General features: G+C 35.4%; 4 protein-coding genes across 4 annotated transcripts; 1 reads left to right on the plus strand and 3 right to left on the minus strand.

Annotated features, from left to right (window-relative positions):
- Window positions 1-887: 887 nt before the first annotated feature.
- Window positions 888-2,843, minus strand: TRIADDRAFT_51626 (uncharacterized protein; the record flags this gene model as incomplete). The annotated part of the gene is made up of 3 exons (XM_002108545.1): window positions 888-1,037; window positions 1,872-1,972; window positions 2,669-2,843. The coding sequence occupies 3 exons, from the start codon at window positions 2,841-2,843 to the stop codon at window positions 888-890; spliced, it is 426 nt and encodes a 141-aa protein (XP_002108581.1).
- Window positions 2,844-9,959: 7,116 nt separating this feature from the next.
- On the plus strand, window positions 9,960-10,218 carry TRIADDRAFT_18741 (uncharacterized protein; the record flags this gene model as incomplete). Its single annotated transcript, XM_002107736.1, has 2 exons — window positions 9,960-10,058; window positions 10,168-10,218. Coding segments are annotated over 2 exons (150 nt in total), but the record flags the coding sequence as incomplete, so codon positions are not given.
- Window positions 10,219-11,175: 957 nt separating this feature from the next.
- TRIADDRAFT_51628 (uncharacterized protein) lies at window positions 11,176-20,505 on the minus strand (the record flags this gene model as incomplete). The annotated part of the gene is made up of 30 exons (XM_002108546.1): window positions 11,176-11,304; window positions 11,445-11,591; window positions 11,684-11,794; window positions 11,882-11,991; window positions 12,066-12,138; window positions 12,222-12,308; window positions 12,546-12,607; window positions 12,702-12,759; window positions 12,848-13,114; window positions 13,203-13,277; window positions 13,368-13,442; window positions 13,642-13,699; window positions 13,831-13,920; window positions 14,053-14,151; window positions 14,506-14,620; window positions 14,703-14,811; window positions 14,935-14,984; window positions 15,082-15,281; window positions 15,391-15,564; window positions 15,674-15,734; window positions 15,824-15,893; window positions 15,973-16,058; window positions 16,205-16,300; window positions 16,390-16,474; window positions 16,901-16,946; window positions 17,131-17,171; window positions 17,391-17,477; window positions 18,616-18,714; window positions 19,046-19,153; window positions 20,494-20,505. 30 exons carry the CDS (start codon window positions 20,503-20,505, stop codon window positions 11,176-11,178), a joined length of 2,880 nt encoding a protein of 959 aa, XP_002108582.1.
- Window positions 20,506-21,900: 1,395 nt separating this feature from the next.
- On the minus strand, window positions 21,901-24,376 carry TRIADDRAFT_19041 (uncharacterized protein; the record flags this gene model as incomplete). The annotated part of the gene is made up of 8 exons (XM_002108547.1): window positions 21,901-22,057; window positions 22,152-22,263; window positions 22,493-22,650; window positions 22,927-23,046; window positions 23,166-23,377; window positions 23,593-23,711; window positions 23,991-24,108; window positions 24,308-24,376. 8 exons carry the CDS (start codon window positions 24,374-24,376, stop codon window positions 21,901-21,903), a joined length of 1,065 nt encoding a protein of 354 aa, XP_002108583.1.
- Window positions 24,377-26,780: the final 2,404 nt, after the last annotated feature.

A 26,780-nucleotide genomic window follows, 5' to 3' on the forward strand; every position in this document is an offset into this window, starting at 1 on the left:
AGCCTGGCCTGCAGAGTTGGAAAATGCTATCCTATCCTATTTCACTTAAGTTCGGTCAATTGAAAATGTATTCTCTGTACACTGAGTGTACAGAATAGTGCAAATTTCAAGATTAAAAAATTGCAGTGGTGAAGTTTGTAAAAACAATCTTTATTATATACAATACTGCGCTTGGATGTTTTATCCTTTTTCTCATCACTGTAGAGTGGACATAGGGTAACCGAATCTTTGCCATATCGAAATGGCACTTGGGATGAGTTGGGCTTTAAACGAGAATCAATCAATGCCGAGTCATGAAGTGAATACTTGTAGTGAGCAAGAAGCAAGCATACTCTTTTTACGCGTAGAATGGTCAATATATTGACAGCACTGTAATGCATGCTGTTTTTGCGACATTACGCTGAGATTTGAATCGGTAATATTGTATAGATAGAGATGGCATCTATCCGAGTAGACAGTTATTTAGAATGTTGATGTTTACTTCCAACATTATACGTCGTATAAGTTTGTTACGAGTTTCGGTCAACGCGCTTCTACGCGTAAAACTCATTCTTATGGCATATTGATTGATTATTATTTTTATTATTGACTTTGACATTGGCCGTGACGTATCTCTGCCACAGCTCTCTGGATTAAACTGTTGCATAGGGTAGATGTATTCTAACGCCGTTTAATTTATTTATGAATGGCTTGCCTCTATCCAGACCACACTGTCATTTTTTTGCCAATTGCCCGTGACATATCTCCTCCCACTGCTCCCATACGGTTCTATCGATGATGAGGCCTTACCCTGCAATGAATGCTTTGCATCTATTGGGACAACATTGATTTGATTATCCTTGGAAATAGGATGCAAAGACAGTCATTGACAGAGACGGCATTTCATTTTAAAGTAATTCCTTTTTAGCCTTGAACCATTGATTCATTTTATAGTGATGAAGTTTTACAAGCAAATTGGCACAATTATTTCGCACACGACGATCCAAGATATCGACACCGAATAGTCCATCCATTACTCTCCTAGGATACAGATGTGCCTATTAGCACGTCAACAGAAGGCATCAATATACTCATCCAATCGATCTACGAATAGCCAGCCTGTCGATTGAAGTATATCCTAGTTGTATTTTTAGTCGGTGCTGGTTGTTGATCGATGCTCTTTGCATATCCCTTCGTTTATAGTCACGACCATCATCCTCTATAAATCTCCCACCCGTCTAGTGACATCAACAGAAGGTATTAACATTCTCATCCATCGATCTACGAATAGACTGTCGATTGAAGTATATCCTAGTCGGATTGATGGTTGCTGATCGATGCTCTTTGCATATCCCTTCGTTCATAGTCATGACCATCATCCTCTCTAAATCTCCCGCCCGTCTAGTGACATCAACAGAAGGTATTAACATTCTCATCCATCGATCTACGAATAGACTGTCGATTGAAGTATATCCTAGTTGGATTGATGGTCGATGATGGTTGCTGATCGATGCTCTTTGCATATCCCTTCGTTCATAGTCATGACCATCATCCTCTCTAAATCTCCCACCCGTCTAGTGACATCAACAGAAGGCAGCTATATCCTCATCCATCGATCTACGAATAGACTGTCGATTGAAGTATATCCTAGTCGGATTGATGGTCGATGATGGTTGCTGATCGATGCTCTTTGCATATCCCTTCGTTCATAGTCATGACCATCATTCTCTCTAAATCTCCCACCCGTCTAGTGACATCAACAGAAGGCATCCATATTCTCATCGATCGATCTACGAATAGACTGTCGATTGAAATATATCCTAGTTGTATTTTTAGTCGGTGCTGGTTGTTGATCGATGCTCTTTGCATATCCCTTCGTTTATAGTAATCACCTTCATTCTCCATAAATCTCCCACCCGTCCAGCGACATCAACAGAAGGCATCCATATTCTCATCGATCGATCTACGAATAGACTATCGATTGAAATATATCCTAGTCGGATTGATAGTCGATGATCGATGCTCTTTGCATATCCCTTGCTTTTAATAAAGGTGAACGACCGCCATGACCATCAGCCTCGACCAATCTCTCCAGTCTAGTGTCTCGTATGCGATACAGTAGTGCACGGTATCAATCGGTGTGGGATGTGGCTGATCGTCCGTCCATACGATGCTATCGTGTCGCTCAGGGACTCGCAAGAGGAATATTCCTTTTGTTGATTGTGTCGTAGTCGCCGCTATGGCGGATAGGACTATACTAGAGGTAAAATACAAAACCAAGGTCAACTAGATGAACAGATATAGAATTGCAAATGTTGACTTTCAGTAGAAAGAAGCCTTTCAAATTGCAATACGGTCGTATAAAGCAAAGTGGAGAAAACAACCATTGGACGTCCTTCTGTCTTGCTTGATGAGTCTCGGTCCAAATTGGATGGCTATTCCCTTGACAATAGTGGACCTTCCCAAGGCTCAAAATAGCCCAGGAACAAAAGAAAAGTCAGCTGATCTAGTTTGACGTCACAGAAAGTCAAGGCCAGTCAGCCGATGGGCAGTGTCCCCGTGACTTGGACTTTTCCGACGACGACGTCAGGTTTGACCAGCACTGTCATGTCTTGAACGTGGCGTTGACGTCGATACTTTGACTAGGCGATTTCCCTGTTGGGGTCGGGTTGTTGTCAAGCGGTCTCACCCGCCTTCGCCTCACTCGCCTGACTGTGTGTGGCGCAGTATAGGATGACCCTGTCAAGGCAATCGATCGCCATCGACAACAACACCAACCAGCTTGGCAAAGCTTGGCCACCAATTTGTTGCAATTCTTCCTTGTCTTCTTCCATTTTATCCAGTCTCCATTGGAAAGTAGCCATGGTTAGCCATGTCTTGAGTCATTAGCTGCCAGAAAGAGTGATGTAAGTTGATCTTGATGGTAGTACAACATCATCATCAAGAGATGATGATGTAGGCAAAAAAGGAACGACATGCAAATCCTTGCTTATCATGACGATTGATGAAAGTGCATTTTCCGACGATTCCTTTTCTATCTTGATGGGGGTTAGCATAACCTCAATTGGGCTCCTGACCATTTAATCCATGTATTTCAACATCCTATTTCACTTGTAGAATAGCAATAATTCATTCCTTTTCAACTGGTACTTCTTAGGCGATTGCAAGGTCATTCAATCCATTGCTAACGTCATTACCATGGTCGGTGATGGTAGTTTTCATTGATTTGAAAATGAGGAAAGCTTGCAGTCCAAAATGAAGGACGAGACGATCATTTCCATCCACATAAGTATAGCCATGGATTGTTTACCAACAATCCATGTTGTTGAGGATCAATACAAAATGCGATGATAGTCTAGTAAGTTATGTTTCTTTTCTCATCATGGCCATACTGTTGTAGCCGTAGCGTTCTCCATCTTTTTCATCGCCTTTTTCCCAACACCGTACACAACGACTCTTCCATTCCATCACCATTCCAACATTGTTCCCTTATTGCCCATGGTCATCATCACACTACTCTCATTTTCTAGTCCTATTGCTATTTTCTATACGCTATCCCAATCATCCATGTCGATAGAAATGGCAATCAAAGCAGTCAACACATTCAATTGATATTGCCAATGCATAACAGCAATCTTCCAAAGGCGGCGTTACTAGGCCAATTCAAAACGACATCATAAGGATGGATGGAAATCCGATGGGACGACTTCAAGTCAGAAAGGAGAACATCCAAGTTAAGCGATTATCGTACAAGCAGGAGCGAGCAAAATAGCCATAAACCAATTGCATCCAAACACAGACAACTGCTTGAAAGACTACCGTTGTACTGATCGTTGCCACCTTCCATCGCATTCCATAAACGCTTCGAAAATACATTTGCCCAATTTCAATAAATAGACCATTTCCTTTAGGGGGCTAACACAGGGTGATTATAAATTAGTAATCATCGTCGATAGGGTTGATACTAGTTTAGACTGCTTGTGCCATCGGATTGGACTCATCAACATCATCATGCCTATTTTCCAATATTGTTAACACACAGTCCTACTCGACCATCATTGTTATTACTACGCCATGCTATTGACTATTATTTATTATGGTTACAATTATTCTAAACTGTAGACGAATAGTAAAAGGAGGATGCTACTTGATGGCAAAAACAAAATGACTGTAGGAGAAATCCATTGAAAATATCGTGTCATGATAGCATTTGGTACACCCTACATTCTCCTTCCTGTTATAGTTAGCTTACACCATCCAAACTAGATGCCATTTTTGCCACTTGGCAAAGTCTAAACAACACAAAGCCATGGCGATACTGGAAATTCATTCGGCCGTCTGCCTACGTAGACATCAAGTATGGACGAAACCTACTTAAAGTACAATCACCATCATGGAAATGATGAAATACGTAGTTTGTATCTTGGATCGTAATCATTGGGTAGAGTAGGAGAGGCGACATGGAAATCAAAAAATGTCCACTATCATCTTTACTGTTGCCAAGTAGTTGCAAACCCCCTGGACTACTGGACTGAACATATTGTCAGAGTGAGAAAACCATGCAAAAGGAACAAGAATGATGACTTACACCATTTCTCTCGCCTTGAGTCACGATAATAAATTGACCTCTAAAAAATGTTCACTATCATCTTCAATGTTGCCAAGTAGTTGCAAACCCCCTGGACTACTGGACTGAACATATTGTCAGAGTGAGAAAACCATGCAAAAGGAACAAGAATGATGACTTACACTATTTCTCATGCCTTGAGTCACGATAATAAATTGACATTCCCCCCCCCCCCAAAAAAAAAAGGTGGATAGAATCATTCCTGCTTATGGATCAGATGCTAAAATGCTCAATGTTCACTACTGTAGTTATCATGAATTGCCGTAGTGCACTATTTGAATTCGATTCATGACTTGTTCATTTTAGCAGTAGTCAATGTAGCTGTACTTAATCACCCGCTACGACATCCAACCATGTTGCTCACCATTCAAAATGGTGAGCAATCATCCAACTATTTGGAAACGAATTATTTCACCAAATCATCTAGCATAAGATACACTGACAAACGACAACATGGTGTGATAGTATAATATACATGATTAAGCGATGCATCAAATGCCAATCGTATTAATTAATCCAATTGATGAATTTCCCATACGCAATTACTTGATGAGATTGACTGGAAAGTGATGACTATCCAGTCAAAAGATGAATGGATTCAAATGTAAGCTTTGCATGCTAATTTTCTCCCAACATTGACTTTGATTGTTAGACTCCCTATGGTTAATGACAGCAAGCACGCAGTGCAATGATTGCAATGGCAGTTTGTAGTAAGTTTACTCTCATTCCATGCCTAATCATAATAATGATGATACTATTTCTCTGTCGTATCATCATACCAGTATAAAGTAACCCTCACAATATGTGGAGAATAGACGTTTGCAAATTTTCAATCCTCTTTCAGAATTGTAGTGAAATGCGCCTCCAAATGACGATACAATTTAAAAATTGAAATTGGAAGCAATTATTACACAGCATAACATTTCTAACAGTGGTCTATACAGCCAGTATCCATCTGATCGCTAGTCGTGATAGCATATCTAATTGAAATGGATGATTTATATCCACTTTTAGCGAGTGATGATACGATAGATCATTCAAAAGGGTGAAATGGATATCATTTCTTTTTTTTTTTTGGATACTTACCTTTGATCCATCAACGCGTAGAATTCTACTGTACATAGGATTACATAAAATCTTATTTTCAAAATGACTCTCGACTAACCTTTTAACCAGTGGTTGTACATAAATCATTCTATACCAACCATTGGCCTGCTGTTAAAAACAACTCATCATCTTGATAGTGTAATGCTTAGCATGATCCATAAAACTCCTACAACAGTCATCCATCCGTAAGTAACAGAGAATCCATTTCGACCTTACGGCTATCTCTCCTTATTCGGTGACTGCCATAAAATGGAAAGGATTTGCAAATATCCTACTGTGCATAGAACATCCATCAAATACCCAAATACACTTGTGATTCAATAGCAATCAAACATCATTACTCTGTCAACAACTTTTCAATACTTGTTCAACTTGCATTGCATCCACTGACAAATTGCTCAACAATTTTATCGACATGTGGACAGTCATGAATTTCAAGTGAAAATCATTGGGTATTGCCGCCTGTAAATGGAGAGTACAATCAGTCAACATGTTATCCTAACCCAACTCCATTTCCGTTGGCCAGCATACAGGATATCTTCCAATTCTGCATGAACATACATTGTATACGGTAACATAAGATGGAACAACAACTATATTAAGTGGTTCACTTGAAAGTGATCCACTTTATTCCACGTGTTGACGAACATATATGCCACTGCAATACCATGTGGCTTTGAAATCAATCATGGACTCTAGAATGGTGACAATCAATTGGAGCCCAAAGTGAACGTCCATGACTGCTCCGAGAGCATATAAATAGTTGTTGCCAACGCCTTGAAGGCATTTCCAATTTGACCATCACATGATTCACATCGCCATCCTCATCGTAATTGTTCGTCTTGACATTAACTTACTGCTAGTAGAAGAATCCAATTCGACTTTGAACGACTGATCTCATGGACATTTTTTTTAATTTCTTATATTTTAGATCCACAAAATCAAATTTCAATCAAGTTAACCATGGCGTACGACGATAACAGCACATTCAGACGAAGCGTTGATGGCTGTGGCAATACTTCCGTAGACAATCATTCGGACAGTCTTGATTATAATGGAATTCTGTCTGATCTACTCTATCAGTCCGATAGGCAAACTGATCGTACAACATCACCAATGTTGCCACTTTCCACTACTTCAACACAACAAGCGAGATTAACCAGTAATTCTAACCAGTCTACCGCTACAACAAGCAACACTAATAGTACATCTCCTATGTTAATGATTAATTCTGATAGGACAAGCAGCAATACTCATAGTCTACATCAAAAAACGACCAATTATCCGCCTCATACTAACAATCATTTTCCAAGGTACACCGATCAACTATGCCCAACTGCTCCATCTCAACACAGGATTGCTAATCTCTCAACTTATAGCCAACACGTAGGTTGCACTAATTATAATGTAGACAATCGTGCAAGAAATAACATTTCCCATCATGATAACCAAGCTATCAATTTCAAAACCGACCGCAAGAACGCCAATGGCAGTGGCACACATCATTTAAGCAATGATCAATCATCCCCATTTGTAGTCAATCAAGTAAATCCTCACATTCACAATCAAACATACGGTCGCTCTTATTTGTCCAGCAATACTAATAATATAGAAATGGCTTCATCCAATCTTCCTACATCCCAAGCATCGTTATGGTCGCCTGCACGTGAAATTTCAGCCAATTTAATGAATAACAGTGAGAATTTGGATCATGCACATGTTGGTGATAATTCTATCATGGATCCTGAAGCCACTTTTAATAATCCATTTTTAATGTCAACTATGGGTAATTTTACATCTTCAATCAACGCGTTCAATGATTCTTTCCCTCGAATGCGATCTTCATATTGTAATTCATCACCATCCCATCAATCTCAGCGCCGCTATAGCAGGGAATCAACTACTTCCAGAACTCGTGGCAACATGAAATCGCCTACTACATCACGTAACTTTAATCCCAATTTTCAATCTAGTCATTTTTCTCATCCATCACAAGATAGGTCTCTTGCCTCCAATTCTGCTAGTAGTAGCGGTAATTTGAGTGCAGTTTCAAATATGCCCACATTTGATACTTTTTCCACGTCGACAATATCCCAGTAAGTGATAGCCGTTCGTTCAATTAAGAGTATTTCACTGATATATTGTAGATAGGGTAGTAAGAAAATGATTATATTTTGCGTTATTTTGCATCACCGTATAGAGAAATACTCTTAAAAGCGTTCATTACCTTATCCCAACAGTACAATTAGGACAAGCCATGATTGTACTATTGACATCAATTTCTAATGTTTTACATCTTATTTTTTTCCCTCTGACATTAAACGATGCAGTCCTCGAGTCAAGCCGACATTAGATGTGGCTTCTGAATCGCATAGTTTGGATGTCTTGTGCGATGTAGCTAGCGAATTCTATAATGAACAAAATGATGATTTATTCAATCTTCCGATACCTTCCACTAGCAGTAATTATGAATGTGGTACTAATGTTGAAAGATGTAAAATGCATTCAAACGGTCGTAATGCCGAATATAATGCAGATCGACAAATGGAACCATCACCTAAACGTATTCGACGGTCGAACAATCTATCTACAAGCAGTAATGCATCAGCTTCTACAGCATCGAATAACCACCAAAGATCAGTAGCAGTAATCGTGCTAGATGATGATGGAAGTGATGATGAAGCTAGAAATAATAACAACAATACCAATCCAATGGCTAATATCCCCACTGTGATTGATTTATGCGAGGTCAGTTTTCATGTATACCCCGATACATTATTCTGCATAAATCTGTCTTATCCCAATTGAATATGGAATTGGATCAATAAAAAATTAACAGATATAATGATGAAAATTATATCTATCCCGTAATTATTGGTTGTTAATAATAATTTGGCAATTGCTCATTGAAATGATATTTTTGTAATGTGAATTTATAGAGTCCGCCATCGCAACATCATCGTCAAGAAGAAGAAATTGAGGTGATCTCATTACCGACGTTACCATCATCACCGCCAGTGCCATTACAACATACTACTACTACTGTTGAAAATCCTGATATTTTTTCAGTAAGATATGATCAAGAATGCTTACCTAACTTATCTGTATATAAAATATAATTTGCATATTGTCAAGGAATTTTCTAAATTTACTAATAGTTGCAACAACTTTTACAGGATAATGCTGACGATGAAGATGTCGTTTTTACCAGACGTGTCAATTCAACAATTTCTGATGTAAGTCTGATCGATCGATTGATTGATTGAGTAATTGATAAAGAGTTACGTTATGCCATTAGTTGAAATGTTTTAGAATTATTTAATAAATGATATTACTTGTATAATCATTTCTATAATTTTCTATATTTAATCAATGCTACTTCTAACTTAAACGTGTCATCTTTTCATTATTACAATAGATTGATTGCCAAAAGCGAATGATTAAACTAAACCTTAACTATAACATATCATTGTCGATTACAGCGTTTCCTTCGTAGGTTCTTATTAAACTCGGATGATAATAGCACTGTCAGTGATGTTCCATCTTCATCGTCTAATAGTGAAGTAAATAGTGGAAATTCCTTCGGCTGGACGCAATCTGAGTCGTCACGTATGCCAGCTACTTCACCGTTAAATTTAGGCAATCCACCATCATTTACACCACCGTATGTTTCGCATGTTTCGCATGTTTTCCGCATCCTACCACTTGGTATTCCGAGTCCTTTTCGAGTATGGTGCTTATTTTAATAAAGTTGTAATTAATAATGAAATATTTGAATAAGCTAACAATATAATCATTTTTTGCCTTTTTTATTTTCAATTTGGACGTGATTACTTAGATCACTGTCGGCTTAGATGCTCCACATTTCAACAATAATAATAGAAGAGGTGGCCTTGAAAAGCGCAGTAAGTAACTTGAAATGTTTTAATATTGTATATAGCAAGTTATGCAACTATGATAACGAGTAGAAATATATTGTAAAAACTGGAAAGTACATATATTATATTTAAGTTAGGTAATGTTAATGGTATATGTTTTTGTCTGTCAAAAATATATAGGCATAGATAATTTATCATCTCGTAGATTTGATGGAAAGGCTGATAACGATGCAACATCTGATACTACGTAAGTAGACACTTGTTTATACTTTACTGTCTATCTTAGTCGAATTGAAGTGTAGTATATACCTTCATGTACTAACGATCAATTTCTTCTCCCATTTCATCCAATACTAATACACTCTAGCTGTGCAATATGCATGGATGATTATAAGAAACGAGAAAAGATTCGGGAATTACCTTGTTCTCATGGTTTTCATGCACGTTGTGTTGATAAATGGCTGCGGGTGAGCGACGGGAATAATTTTGTAGCTTATTATACATGATTTATCCGATATTATGAAAATGTGTTTATTTTATAGTTAATAGTCAATGATACTTATTTTTAACTTGTAGCAACACAATTCGTGTCCAATTTGTCGAGAAAATATCAATCCTACTGTGTAGCTCCTGGTGCATCGGGCTCTGACAACGCCGTGCCCAATTAGTGACTGTGAATTAATTTTGATTTAATGTACTTGTTTTATAATTTTGTATGATAATAATATACGTACAGTACAATAACTAGTTAATGGAATAGTAGTCTTAAAATATATCCGTACAGTGGATTATTTTATAAAATTATTCGAGATATATAAAAATCAGATAATTGTAATTATGTAGGTCTTGTCGCAGATACTTGACCATATTTTAATTTCCGTATGTCGCACAAACAGTGGTTTACTTTTATATAAGTGCGTAGAATTGTACGATTAGTATATGATCAGTTTATTTTAAAAATGTGATTTATATACTAAAGAAAGTTACATATAATATTCCATAAATAAAAGATATGCCGATTTTAGATACAGTAATTACGTACTACATTAGTACCGGATTTGCAATCTTCGCTGGTAAATACGAGATAAGTAATCGACTAGACGGTAGTCTTTGACCTAAATAGTACTGTACTGTATCGGCTACTGAATACTTTCAACATAACTTGAATGATTACTGTAAAATTAAGTATTTATCTATCTATCTCTCTCTCTCTCTATATGTATATGTATCAACATAAGTACGATATCTATATATCTGATATAGTGTCCCAAGCATCATGTACGAAATCGAAATTTTTCTTAATAAAATTGTATTGCTACGCTTAAACAATAAAATCTTAGAATTTCGAATTATTTTAGCCTAGATTTTTTATATATTTGTAGTAGCAAGACTGCGGCTGTATGTATACGTTATTAAATAGATATTACAAAATAGAAATTTCTGTACTTGAAGCAGTGGAATTAGCGTGTTATTATTAAATTAATGGTCAAATATTCTGTACAGAAGAATTTTGTTAATTACATATGCTAATGTCTGCACTCTTGGTTTCTGTAATCTTGGACCATAAGAGTATTATCGTTGACATCAGCAGAGTGTCTCTGTAGATCGTTTCATGCTATTAAGGTAACTAGTAGATCTTCGTACTGATGAAGTCGAATCTTCATATACAGTCACTTCAGCTACATCGCCACTAATATTAATTAAGCACTGACCCTATTAATTAGGTAATAAATTCAATAACCGTTAGAGATAAAGGTAAGACGGTAATTTTTTCAAGTGAAAATTTAGAGATTAATGCTGCACTATAGATATCATAAAACAATTTGACAATTCGTATTCGATAGCTATTCAACCTGATTCCGGTGAGTATTGTCTTCGATGAATAATTCATTTAAACGGTAAGATAAAAAGGCATTACCACCGATAGCGCGCGTGTAAGCTCGTATGATGGCATGAACTTCAGTTAGTGCTCGGTAAATAAAGCCAGCTTTATCACCAAACTAAAAAAGATAATACTTTTGTTACAGATTATTTAAAATAATTACAGAAACAGCAAAAATTATCACTATAAGAATACAAAGAAAAGACCTACCTCTCTAATCGAGGTACTTTCACGAATGAATGACATATTAAAATATCCAAGGTAACAATCTACTCGACCGGATGGAATCTGTGATGTCGTAGTTACTAATACAGATGTAGGCTGCCACGCACATAAATTAGGAGAAAATCATTTCAAATACTCCATCCTTTACAAGAATTGCATTGAGATATTAGTCACAATTTTCACCTTATATTCTTTTTTAATCTTTGGATGCGGCTGAACTTGCTCATTCATATCTTCAAATTGGAAGATCATATTCGTATGGCTGCCATCAGCTTGTACCGTAACATTTCCTTCTATAGTAATTGTAATATCCACATAGTTAATATCTAAATATTGTTTCAAAGAAAACTCGTAAAAATAAACTTACCAATAACAGCGTTATCGGAGCTTCCGAAACTTATCTTTCTTTCAAGCTTGAGCAATGTTGCAACCGTGTATAGCTAGCACAATATACAGTTGTAGCAAGACTTATGTATAAGTATAGCACTACAAAATAAATGTAGATCAACAGATAACCAATTACCTCGATTTCATCGCCATTTAATCTAAGTGTATGATTTATGCCGCATAAACAACAAGGTAATTGCTTTCGTGCTTTAAAATGAAGGTACTGAAACATAACCGCATAATATTAACACCAATAACAATAATACGTATATAACTAGTGATCATACCAAAGATTTATTACCTGGTTCGCTTGTTTACAAAAGTCGGATAGATGTGCGTTAGAGGATGGAATTGAAATATACTGTACTCCAGTCATAGTCTAAACAAGCATACTTTTTTAAAATGTATACGATAATCATAAATTCTTATGATAACAATACGCATTAACAACGAAACTTACTTGAAAAGTGCTCGATAAATATCTGATCCCAGGAAGGCAGTCAGTATTACATTGGTATAAACCTATTTAAAGTCGTAATATCGGAACGTGGTTTACACATGACTTTAGTATACGAGTAATCGTAAATAACTTAGATATAGAGTCTTAATTACGAACCCTTTGGTAATTGCTCGTCTAGGAGTACCGATAGCGTTTCAGTAGACAAGTCATCAACCTATAATAAGAAAGTGCGGTAACAACTATGTCAAAATAATGCTATTCAAAAATTGATTAATCGAATATCAATTACAGAGACTTTATACCTGTAAATAAGCTAACTGTTTAACCGGACTATCTTCAGCAATTTTCATTTCTGTTAATCCTCCTTTGCTTTCGGTTCTTCGATGTCGGCCTGGATCTCGTATGGTGGGATTGACAACATCAGTTGGAGTTCTGACTTCGTCGGTTGGAGATGCAGTATTTCTGTCGGTATTTTCTTCTTGCAAACCGTACAGTTGAGTATTGGTTGCTAACGTTTCCCGTAACTGCTGCTGAATGATTTTTAATGAAGTTGCGTGCACATCGGATCCCTATTAATGTTTACAAGTATTTTAATTTTGGACTATCCATTATTTGCTGTGAACATGATACATAGAGCAGATCGCTATTATTACTTACACTTGTCTCTGCATTATTAATAAAATCTGGCGTATCAGGGGACGGTAAAGCCGTCAAATAAACGGCTGTTGCGGTCTGTGAATAATTTCAGTTTAGATATGTTACATATACAATACACCCAACTATATGCATTGGTACAGTACATTACAGATATGAAATATTTACCGCTACAGCAGCCATTGCCGTATCACCTATGGAAACATTGATTTGTAGACCAAATAAACTATTCATTCCTTTTATCTGGGTATACATCAAGTGAGAAAGGGATATTACGTAATTGGAGCTTTATATGCAATAGTATAATCCATCTGGAGTACCTTCAATTTACTCAAGAGTTGCTGGTGCAATTCATACACAAGGAATGGCAGTTTCTATTGCATTAATGCCATATTGGAAAATTCAATATATGAACAATTACAAATTCTAAATCACAAAATACCTCATTGACAATATAAGCATGAGATTCCTTTTGAGCCTTTCTTGTACTGCGAATGACTCTAGATATCCATTCATTAGAAGGTAATCGAATCAAAAACGATTACATAAGATTTAAAGATGAAGAATTAAATGTCAGCAGTTTCATTCGTTAAAGTTCTCAGAACAGAGTGGTGATTTATTATTTTCCTACCTAGCTTGTATATAGCATCCTCGTCCACGTATAGCAAATTCAGGAGGTGTTTCAATAGTATTAAACAGTACGTCTGGGACCCTTCCTCGACTGCAAATAGCAAATCAAGAGCAAATGCCAAAAATTAAACTCGAATAATTAATTCATCAAAAACAATTTTCGATAGTCTTGTTCCGGTTGATATGAGCAAATATCCTCTAAAACTAGATTATGGACTTTTACCTGCAAAAATTACATAAGTTAATTTTTGTGGGTAAAGGCAATTCATTTTCTTGATAAGGAATATGGTAAATTCCACAACCAGAATTATGAGGTTCTTCCCTATTTATAGTTTCATAATTAGAGAAGTCGACGATACGAATAAATATCTTTACAGATAACGGTTCAAACTGACCCCAAATCGGTACTTTTAGAAGAGGCGTCATTGCGAAAAGCATTGGTAACTAGTATTAAGTAGACATGTTATGGTAAGTCGTACGAGGAATCACAATATTGGGAATAATGCTAGCGGAAAACAGATAACATGTTGTTACCTTGCGCTGATACGTTTACAGCCGTTCCAATAGCAGACAGAAGGCATAAATCATCACTGATATGAGAAATAAAGTTTAAAAAGGCAGTTAATTTAGGGCGATGTTATAAAGGTACTAGGCAAAGCATAGTTAAGATAAGAACCATATCGACAAGCTTTCAGAGTAGCCGGCCACACAATCACATTCAAGCAATTTTGCATGAGATTGAATTTCCAATCGTAGTTCGCGCCACCACGAATCCCGTACTTCCGATTCATCTTTTGCAGTGTAAGAAGATCATAGTTGAGCACGTGTTATGCTTAACATTTCTTTGCAATAACGATACAAATGGTTCCTTACCGGGATTATCGATTTTATCTAGCAGCTTAACTGATCTAGCTGATACAATCCCACCAACAGATTTCAGAAATCCAGCAGGAAACGACGAGATAGTAAAGAATTTAAATTCCTATGTATTTTGATAGAAAAATATATCTCAAAATTTAAGCATTCACAGGTTGCTTTGAAAGATCACTACACTAATTAATTTGAAGTTCTAAAGTTTAGATGCAGTTAGGTTAGAATATCTTACGGTCGTATCGAAACCCGATGGTGGTTGCCATGTTGGTACGATTGGATTCACTAAAAAGTAGCATATTTGTATCCAATGTTAATAATTAAAAGATGTACTTAGATGCCATCAATGAAAGACTTAAGCTATTGTCTGTACTAAAATTACCGCTAGGTCCTGATGGAATTCCATCCGAGGAAGATGTTGATGATGCATGTATCAATAAATTGCCATCTTTTCCTACACTGATACAACGATTTTTTACTGGTGTCGAGGGTGCTTTCGATTGAATTTGATTATGAAGGTCGATATCGATTGGAGACGAACTAACTTCTTGAATAATCTTGTCTTTAAAGGCTTTTTTTGGTCTATCGGAAAAGGATTTTAGTCATTTAATATATTCAGGTGGAGCTACGCGATCCATAATCGTAAAATCTTTGTCTAGATTTTGTCTAATCAAGGCAACACATACAGTACCTTTCAATTCTGTCAGGACTACCAATGGTTTGGTCATCAATGTTAGTAATTCGTGAGTGAGTAGTAGATAAATGTGGCGATGATACAATACTAAGTTTTCTAATTACAGCTGCTGTGCCAATACCTCGTACCACAATGCCGGATTCACCTTCAACGTCAATGCATTGTCTATACCTATTTATTTATAATGCATTTCAAGTATAGGAAAGAATTATAGCCAGTGCAGCTAGAATAGCTGTATTGCCATATGTCACGCAAAGCAATAACACTGCATCATAGTTACCCCAAGACAGCATTTCCATTTAGTTCAATAACCTTATTCCCAGTTTTTCGTTGTACTTCACCTAAATCGTCGAGAGCATTCGTCATTGGCATCGCTATGCTATTGTAAATATTACGGCTCTGATATACAGTAGCAAGCATCTAGTCATACCTGAAAGTCGTTGCAAAAGACGTTGCCGGGCTTGATTGGAAGTTCTTGAGCTTCTGATTTTATCGCGCCACTAATACAATAAAGATCAAAATCATTTACCATAGTCAGCATATACTCCAGAGAGTTACTATTTTATTTAACACATATACCTCGTATTCAGGATCATTGTTTACTACTAATTCTTCAACCAATCCTAGAATATTTGTGATTTGGTAGCCATGAGGTATTTCAGTGGCTAAATGTTGGACATAATAAAATTTTAAATTATTTGTTATTAAGATTTTAAACTGTAGTTCAATGTATACCATTAAGCCATTAACCATGTTGCTCTACCAAATCTACTTTGATGGCAGAATCATTAAACATTTATACTGTACTTACAGGAGAACATTTTCACACCACAAGAGGATTCTTTAAATTTATTAAAATCACGAAATAATTCTACCGTGACTATAATGTTCAGCTCACCGCGGACACCTGTATGGTTGTATCGGTTATGCCAGAACAATTTTAATTTAAAAAACTATTATTATTCGAGATCTAATGACAAGAAAGTTTCGTATTACCTCTTAGCGTGTCATAAACCGGAAACCAACCCGATAGTTGTTGGGAAGAACTCCTTTGCAATAGCGGAGTAAGGCAGACATAAACCTTTGATTTGATAAATTGTTATAATAATATGATCTTGATGAGCGCATTATGGAGTAAAACGATAGCTTTTAATTATTGCCTCTCATTCATTTATACATATTGCACATTATGTATAATCTAAGATCAAGACAAACGTCAATTTAAGCGCAGTATAACAAGTTAATAAAGCCAGTTATATTAAGTCATGTAATAACCGAAATCGATCCATTAAACACAACTACAGTACGAACGGTATATATATATATATATATATATATATATACACACTCGTAATGATGAATTGACTGTATAAGTGTACGTTGGAGATTGCTCATTAGGAGATCATTTTAGTGCAATATAGTATAAATTTATTTGGAATTATATTCATTTAAACAAATTTCAAAGAGTTTATGTTGTATTTGCAAAGGTATTTAATTTACTTATTACCATTCCAATAGCATCGTGGGCGGTATACGTATCATGATCTAGAACCCTTTCAAATTGTTTCAAAGCAACTCATTAATTTTCTTTAATTAACAGTAGAAAATAAAACTTGGAAGTTTAAATTCAGCCGAAAGCGAACATCACCTAAAATGATCTATAAACTAAAACTATTTTGTATACTCATATAATAGCCAAGATAGAAAATACGCAATTAATGCCGGGAAGTTGCTTACTTTATTTCCAAGCATCTGTCTTGTACTTCTTCATCATCAGCCTATATAATAGGTATAATGCTAGTTAGAAATTGACACATATAATCCTACATTTATATATCAAAGTTACTTACATATCACAATCTATACTAAGTACATCTACTAGTAGTCTATCCTTTATTAAAGATTTTTTTGTGATTCCGTATACGGTACAGTTGATTAGAAATGGCCGTTATCTGTAGATCTACAGTAAAAGTTACAGTTATCTAGTGGCCACTGACCTCAAAGCGAAACCAGTCGCATTTCCAAGAAGGATTAAGTGTACGCTTACAAACATCAGTTTTGTAAGTATTACTACCAAACTTGACCTGTACAAGTAAGGTAACAAATAGAAAAGTGTTAATGTTACCAGAGGTATATTGAATTAACCGTAAAAATGAAGGATTGCACTTAGTTCCTGGCGTATACTTTTCATCACATGAAACATAAAACGTTATATGCCATAGTATTTGAGCAAAGGTAATAGAATTATCATATTATTTAATATCACGAATTTTTGTAAGTATTTCAGCGACAAAAATGAATACCATCAATGTACCCATATCGAACGACATTCCCCAAGTATGAATGGATAAGTTAACGAGATGACAGATATGCAACTGATTCATCAATTGAATAAGGTATCGGAGTCATTTGCGATAGAATTTATAACGGTAACTCTTGTATGTTGATGAAAGAAAATTCGTATTCAGGATATATGAAAAAGTAGGGTTTAAAAGGATAGAGTTTCATGTGCATTTCTTCCGTAGTACAGTACAATGCATTCAGAAATGAATTAACACTAATACGTATTGTTTATCTACTTTATTTTAGTACTTGATCCCAAAATTGAAATACACCAAGACTAGATTGAACAAAGTTGTCCAAAGCTAGAGAGTAGTTTGTGTATCACTTTCTAAGCATGTCGCAAGACTGGATTAAATTTAATAGGATTGTATTGACGATGGTGGCAGAATTGTGCAAATATGGAATAAAGGGGAAATGCAGGCATTGTCATGAGCAGGACGTTATTGTGTATGGTACTAGGCTACTAGCTACTACTCGTCTTTTCAGGGGTTGGTCGTAATTTTGGGAATTGGCCATTTTCGATCACACCTAATACTACTAGCGCAACGACAGTATTGTTTGAAAACTATTGTGCATCAGAGAGAATACAAGTTGGCAAGATTTGGTTTGAAAGTAAGCGGTCCACTCGTATAACAATACAGGATACAACGATGACAAGACATGTTATTCCTCTTCTTTCTACCTAGGCCTAGGCAAATAAGGCTACATTCTACCCACTGCTTCCAACTGAAATTGATCGATTGTCGACAATTTGTGGTAGTTTGATATTGGCAAAATTACTTATATGCCACAGCATATTTTCGTATTTACTAATATGCCACTCAAAAAATCTTTGCAAAGGTTAGACATGTACTTCGCTTTCACTGTAGCAATACGTACCTCAACAAATGCATCGGCTAAATCGCTCGCCCGATCCATGACGGGAAAATTGCGACCAGCGACTATTTTTACATTGATTTTGGCCGGCATGATCCTACACTCCATTAAGAATAAGTATATTTTGATCAGTCGAAGGTTTATGCTTGTATGTCTATTCGTTGAACAAGTATTGTCATGGATCGCTTTATCAATTCAATATGGTTACAAAGCAGCACTATCAACAACAAATCTTGATGTTGTATCAGATGTACAGTATATGACGATTGGCATCATACTTTTACTTATTGGATTCAACTACCGTACCTGAATGGCTTTCTTTCTTACCGGGATCAACCAAGTTGGTACAGTAGAGTCAGTGCAAGGAGTTAATGCTAGGTGTAATATCCAAATCAATCAATTCGTTCTCTGTCGTTTTTGATCTCTTACTTACTCCTTCTGTGCAATCTTTTTGACGTTCTCTACAAATCCACTGCAGTTCAACAACATCCACACATGTTGAGCAGTCTATTGGGGGATGCTGTTGGATACCGATGCAATCCTAATCCAGTAATGGACAAATGGGTTGTTGGAAGCTTCTTCGACGTCACTAGCCGGCTCCCGACACTTTGCAAAAAGACCAATTCGCTTGGCTTGAAATTGTTGTACACTTCGCCAATCTTTGGATGGGAAATCACAGCAGATTAACTCAGCACTACATAGATTCCAAGTTATTCACTGCTAGAAATTCTATCAATTGCCAATAGATCAATATTGATCAATTTTCTACTTCATGCAATGCAAGAAAAACTAATATTAAACTTGTCAGTCAGCACTGGTCTAATCATAGTCAACACTTAATCTAGTGTTGTTAATCAATATGATTTCTTTGGCGTCAGCCAGACAGCCGCCGTTACACTGGTCTAGTACGACCATAGTGGTACTCTAGAGTGCGTCTACAGTGTATAGTACCGTACCGCGTACAGTACTGTGTCAAGGGTATCAACATCGCTTTATTGCGCATGCACCAAACAGGAGATCAGCCTGTGAATGGGGAGGGGGGGGAGGGGGGTACAAAAAATGAATTCAATCGTCGATGTCATTAGTTTATTTTCATCAATTAAATGAACTCGATTCTCTGTCCTTTTAAACTTGAAAATGCAGCGAATACGAATAGAAGCATCAAAGGAAGTATAGATAAAAGATAAAATCGTAAATTGCATACGGCTTTATATCCCTGACGTTGGGCCTTGAACGGACCTTTACATGTTCAGTAGGTTGTCCCTTTTTAGACAGTACTGGAGTAAGACAACATGCTTAAATACCGATACATTTTAACCAACGTTTCAAAAAATGAATTCTATCGTCGATGTCATTAGTTTATTTTCATCAATTAAATGAACTCGATTCTCTGTCCTTTTAAACTTGAAAATGCAGCGAATACGAATAGAAGCATCAAAGGAAGTATAGATAAAAGATAAAATCGTAAATTGCATACGGCTTTATATCCCTGACGTTGGGCTAATCGCCTTGAACGGACCTTTACACGTTCAGTAGGTTGTCCCTTTTTAGACAGTACTGGAGTAAGACAACATACTTAAATACCGCTACATTTTGGTATTGTCCGTGCTATTACTAGAGGCCATTTTAGGACAAAGCCGTGAAATTCCTAAATGGACGCTTTAAATCCTATAGGACTCTTTATTGATGTCATTACATGCGGTGAAAAAAGAAATGGATGCTTCCAATGATATCACTGTCATCTTTTGAATATTTTACTGATATGAAAATCTTGAATCATAATAGAAATGTATTCTGCGAGACGTAGAATACTGTATGCTAGACCATGGACGACTACAAGAAGAGTGTAGATCTTCTTTTAATAGTCCTGGCTACACTTACCACATCAACCATGTCAGTCTCATAAAGGTAAAAAACCTCTAGGCACGCAATAAGTAATACTACGTACCTATTCATACATGACCTAGAAGAGAGTTGGCATTGAATGACGATATTGTCAAAAATAAATTAATTATAATTATCATGAATAAATTATACGTCTATAATGATTGATGATTTCATTGCCGAACTCTTTCACTTAATTTACTGTGATGTAGGGTTGATTAATCAGCGCATGTACTATTTTATATGAGCTCTGGTCAATGTACTGTTATAATTGAGTTGTCCTTAATGCGAAACAACATGGACTTAATCTAAATCGAATTGAATATATTATAAAATGTTAAGATTTCACCATCTTTATGGCATACCAATACTGTTTAGCAACGCGACTGGACGCTTATTTTTCGACTATTGTAATAGAGTTATTATGTAGTATACGCATAATTGCTCAAAATGTGTAAGTTCACGCTTATACTCAGGGCTATTCAAAGCATAGTAATTTTTTAAATCAATCCTAAAAGTCTATAAAGCAAAGCAATAGAATAGTTGAGAGTGTTCATACAGGTAACATTTACGTAAGTGTCGTGCTAATACCGTCCATGATACCATCTTAAAGTGAGTAAACGTTGTTATCGTTTCACTAAACGATAGAAGCTCAAGCCTTTCTACTATTTTTTTTTCTCTATAGGCTTACGCTTAGAACATAAATTTAACTCTCAATATGACCTCGATAGTGTTTAAATCTGTTTACTTGATGGCAGACCAGTAAAAATATAAATGCTGAAGAGATAATCTTGGTAAAGTGACTCAGCGTTTTAAAGACAGTGATAATCTAAATGCTGCAATCAAATAAAATTGTTCACCGGGACAAAATTTGGGAATAAAATCAATCAATCAATAACAAGTGAACTTAATAAAAGGTAATTAGTATTGTACTTATTCGCGAAATAACTTAATAGCGGTTACCAGCTGATTATTCAAGCTCAATAGATTAATCTAATACTACTTTGAGAAAGAGCCTCATATAGCATTATGTTAAAACATTAAAACATGAAAGTAGGATACATACGAGTATATATATAATATTTTGAACTTATCAATCTATTTTGTTTATACTGTAGATAATTACTATGGGTATTCAAACAATAACCTTAACACTGAATAGTTTAATAAACGTAAAATTACTCTTCCTTTTCTTAGTTTTCTGAAAACAGTACAATTTAGTTAATTACCTATACAGTATTCAGCGCATTATCTTTTTATCATAGACTACGCTATATGAATAGCACAGAATAAAATAAAATAAATCGATGGAAATAGATACAGGGGCATACAGTATCTTATTAACTGTGTACATATGGCACGATCCTAAAATTCACATATTGCGTTCTATATGGCGAATAATATTTATATATTTTCCTTTTCCATATCAATGACATTCGCCAGACCAACTCTATTTCTACCTTTATCGAAAATGGTATAATAGTTTGCTAAAAATAGATCTCCTAATATCCAAACTGAATGTCTCATGCTAAGGCTATAAAGTCCGCTAATGCACAGTGTTCTTGTCTTCAGTGGAGCCTGATAAGAAAATGAGATATAACACGTTAAGTAAATATACATTTGTCACGATTTGGTAAAACTTCAATTTTCTCTACAATTTTAGTAATAAATTTACCCTCCATATGTAATGCTTTGGTAATAAAGGGAAGTCTTTTCCATTGAAGCGAAAATTAATTACTGGCAGGCTATCTACTACATTGCAATCAACTGCATACTACATGTAAAACAAAAACATTTACGTTATGGATAGGCAAATTAACTATTTTTAGCTCCTACTCATCTTTTAAAAATTGTAAACAAGTGCATGTTTCAGACAAAGCTATAAGTCTTTACGGTATTTATTCCGTAATTATTAATCAATTTTACTTAATGCTGATATATATTTACACTTTCATATTTACCATGTTCAAATTTCGATATTTATTGTATTCTTCACTCCTGCTATCCATCAATTCATCCAAGTTAACAGCATGTATCTCTTGATGAATTCTATCCACTTGTTCTGTAGGTCCTATTATCATACTTGTGCCAGTGTCTATAATTGCCGAACAATCACGATTGCATAATCTGACGTTGTCTCCTTCTTTTCGATCACTACTAACAGTTATTCTTTGAAAAGATTAATTTACATTGGTTATTGCGGATTAAAAATTGGCTAAAATTCATTAGCATTATCTACATATAACTGATTTTAACTGATTGTAACTAATTTTAAACTGATTTTGTATAACTGATTTTAAAGCTTTCATGAGATCTCCAGGAATTTTGAATGATGCAAATATACTGTATGCATATAACAATACTATCAATAATGTACCACTGCAGTAGAAATCTTAGTTCCATTACTATTCGCCTGAAAATTCAACTTACAGATCGAGTTTAATTTGCCAATATGCTTGCTTGATAACTGGAATATAAGTAATTGGGCCTTCGATGTAACTTTTGTCAATGCCACCTAAAATTAGTTCTCCACCCGGATAAGTCGACCCTCTGAATAAATTGAGTAATTAAAAAAAAATTAGCTATTCTCCATTAGTCTGATAGAGCTATTTTTGGAAGTCTTTGATTATACGTATATAGTATAATTGAATGAATAAAATTATACCCACCGTCTAAAATAGAAAGAAAAAATTGGTTGATCAACACTTTTTTGATAGATCATGTTATCAAAAACTGTGTTGGCGTCAATTACTGATAGTTCTCGATATGCCAAGCCGACAAGACCGTCAAAGGCATGAAACCTTGTTTTGCGTCTACTATTGGACCATGACAGTTGAAAAATTTCACTGAATATTTGTTTATATACTGCTATTCCTCCAATCTATTAACGACAAAAATTGATACGTAGTTGAATAATTTTTAAATTTTATTAATATTCTTAAGAGGCTTTATCAAGCTAGTATAGAGATAGTAGGAGGAAAAATTATGTATTGAAAATTGTTGTGAATCTTAACTATAGTCATGGATTACTAGGCACTATACCAAGGTAACGTATCTGGCGGTGCATGCAATGATTTATTTGATAATTTAACCTACCGAAACGACATCTTGTCCAACGAAGCCTTTAACATCACTTATTAAGTAGCGGAAGCTTACAATATAGTTTGATGGACGAAAAGTGGTTGATGCAGAATGATTAAAAGTTTTATGTAAAGCTAGTTCATAGTAAAATAGTTTAAAAGGTGATTAATATAAGTTGTTATAACAGTAAGAACACAACATGCGAGTATGGTATTACGCAAGTTTATCAAGCACAATCTTTCCATAATAATGAGAAGTTACGGTATGTAATGAAAGCTTGTGCAATATGTATTATTTTATCTAGATATTTGAGCACTACTAAAGAAACATTAGGTTCACGACTAACTATAGCAATCTATTTGTGAGGAATTGTTTTCATTTGATTACGGTACACATCCATACACTGAACTTACTGCAATACGAATTATGACATTTTGATGATGGGATCCAAAAATCGGCTGAGCCGGTGTCAAAAATCACTTGAAAAGTTTGTGAAGGCGTTCCAATTGAAATTTCGCCGAAATACTGCATCTGTCATAAATACAAGATTTAAATTTTAATTTATTTATTCGAGTAGTTATAAAATATCCCTATCTAGGAAATCTTATCACAGCTCCTATCTAAATTACAAAAGGACTGTTATTTCTTATAGGCTAGATGTAATCGGCTTAGGAAACATTTATCGATATTTATATGTTGCAATCAAAATGCACAGTGTAGTGTCACTAACATCCAAAAAGTTAGTTAATATCTCCCTTCCATCTCTTTTGAATTTAGAATCCTTCCTATTTTTGTCCATGATATTGTTATATCGACGCCCTATATCATCAGAATTGCGCATCGTGATCTTCTGATTGAGTTGAATCCTTCAAAAAATATAAAATATCCATTTACTAAAGATAACATGTATTTGCTAATAAAAAATAAAGAATTGCATACATAGTAAAACAATTAAGAGATTAAAAACGGTCACTGTAAAACACTTGTAAAATGGAAAAAGTTGCACTCTATGCAATCATTTATTTCAGATTTAATGGTGTCCATTTTAATATACCTTTGAATAGCTAGTGACCTCGCTAGTAGCATACTGAAGATTACTGCCTGAATGATTTGGTAAATCATTTTTTTTTTCAATAATTTCGCGAAATTAAGTACCGTATTCAAAATGATCAATTACTTCGTCTCTACACGGATATTTATTTAATTTTCCCTTAAGTTCGATAGACCATGGCCAAAAAATGAAAAAATAACATGCGCGCATACCTCAATGAAAGGAATTTCACACAAGAATAAATATAACTCTTTAAAGTAGCTTGTAGTATAGAATGAAAAGATAAAACAATATTGTTATTGTTATTGGAAGGCAGTTTGTCTAAGAAGAAATCTGATATTGTTTCATTTGTCACATGTGGACAAATTAAAAAAGAAATGAAGTAATTGTTTATTAATTATATTGAAGTATCAACAGATACTGTTGTAATTATTACAAGACTCTTTTATACCGAATGTACACTGCGGTAAATCTGCTCATTTCTAGAATGAACAAATAACAATGCAATAAACAAATCAAACTAGATACTGCCATTCGCATGTCGATTGAGCCTGCGGTCCGAGATAGTTCATTGAAGCCTACCGCAGCTAGTTGTAGAATAGTACTATCGACATACAACTTTATTTACAATGAATGCGTTGTGAACAGTATCGCTAAACTGGAATCAAATTGTCAACACTACTTGCAATATCAGTAAATTGAATGATTCAATTTAATGTTCATTTCTCAGGCAAAACGCAGTCGAAGTGCACTATACTCGTACCATACAGTATATTGAAATAGAAGTATGTGAATAAAGTACAAAATTGTAATTTCGGGGAGTAGAATTGCATGCTTCATACTCCGATAAATTAGTATTAATTAGTATTCAAGATTCTTTCATTTTAATTAATTATGAATGATATAATAATTATTATCCAGTATTGCCATTTGGAAACGTTATAAATAGTAATAACGATACCAATACAGTAATACTGCCATGAAAAAGAAAGATTGATTAGCAAGCGCACCCGTTTGGAGAAGGAGATGCTAATCCCATTCAGGGATCAACATCAATATAGGGCTCCCCCATATTAATGTCTATGTATCAAATTGATGGGATCAATCAATATCAGTACACGGCTCTCTTCTCAAGTTACATGTACAGTACAATATTACGAAAATAGGGAAGCTATGTAGAGTACATTAGGCCCCGTTCATAATAACCCCGATTACTTAGATACTGGGCATCAATAGCTTAAACGATAATACATTATTGTAGGAGTCTGCACTTCAAATTGGATGCGATTCTTCCAAGAGTAAGACGTTGCACCAACGCAATGAAAGTTAGGAACAACCGACGACAACTATTGAGTTATTGGTAATAGGGGTTACTATGAACGAGCCTAATGTAGAGTACATGTATGCAGTATGTACAGTATACAGTACAGTATACTGTTTGTACTGTAATGTACTGTAGGGAAATGGTATGCAGTACTGTATATTGATATTGATCCGTATTAATTAAGTCAAGGTGCAAAACCTTATAGCGACTATACTTCTTAAAAGTCCCTGTTTCACATCAACCGTGGATTTGTAATATCGAATATCACAGACTGATGAAATTTCTTCAAATCGGGGACTCTGCCGTGGAGGTAAGAGAAAGAACCTCCTCTTTGTCGAATACCATAATGATCCAGAATCAAATTTTGCGCGCTGAAAAGTTGTTGCTTTGTTACAGTACTCAGTACTGTACAGTACTGTACTGCTGCGCAGTGTTCTGGTCAGACCCTTGGAAACTGTGTGTACAGTATAGTACTTTGCAAGAATGCTTTTACTATTTTTGTATTGTACAGTACTGTACCACAGTAGAGACTGTACAAATGTACTGTAGAGTACAGTGTACAGTACTCAGAGTTGGAACACACTTTTGAACTTGAGCTGTACTGTACTGTACAGTACAGTACAGTACTGGACACACTGTACTGTACTGTACTGTACAGTATTGTACCGTACAGTACGATTGACTGCATCCTGTAAAACTGTACTGTAGCATCTTGCCTACAGTAGTTGGTAACGGTACAGTCCCACTGGCAGAGTGGTATTTGCTAGCATTTCTTGGTGATTCGATGAAACACGTCTTATTACAGTCTTCTTTCTATCAAAGCTGCAC

This window comes from Trichoplax adhaerens, genomic scaffold (genome assembly GCF_000150275.1).
Source record: "Trichoplax adhaerens TRIADscaffold_1 genomic scaffold, whole genome shotgun sequence".
NCBI classification, from domain to species: domain Eukaryota; kingdom Metazoa; phylum Placozoa; class Uniplacotomia; order Trichoplacea; family Trichoplacidae; genus Trichoplax; species Trichoplax adhaerens.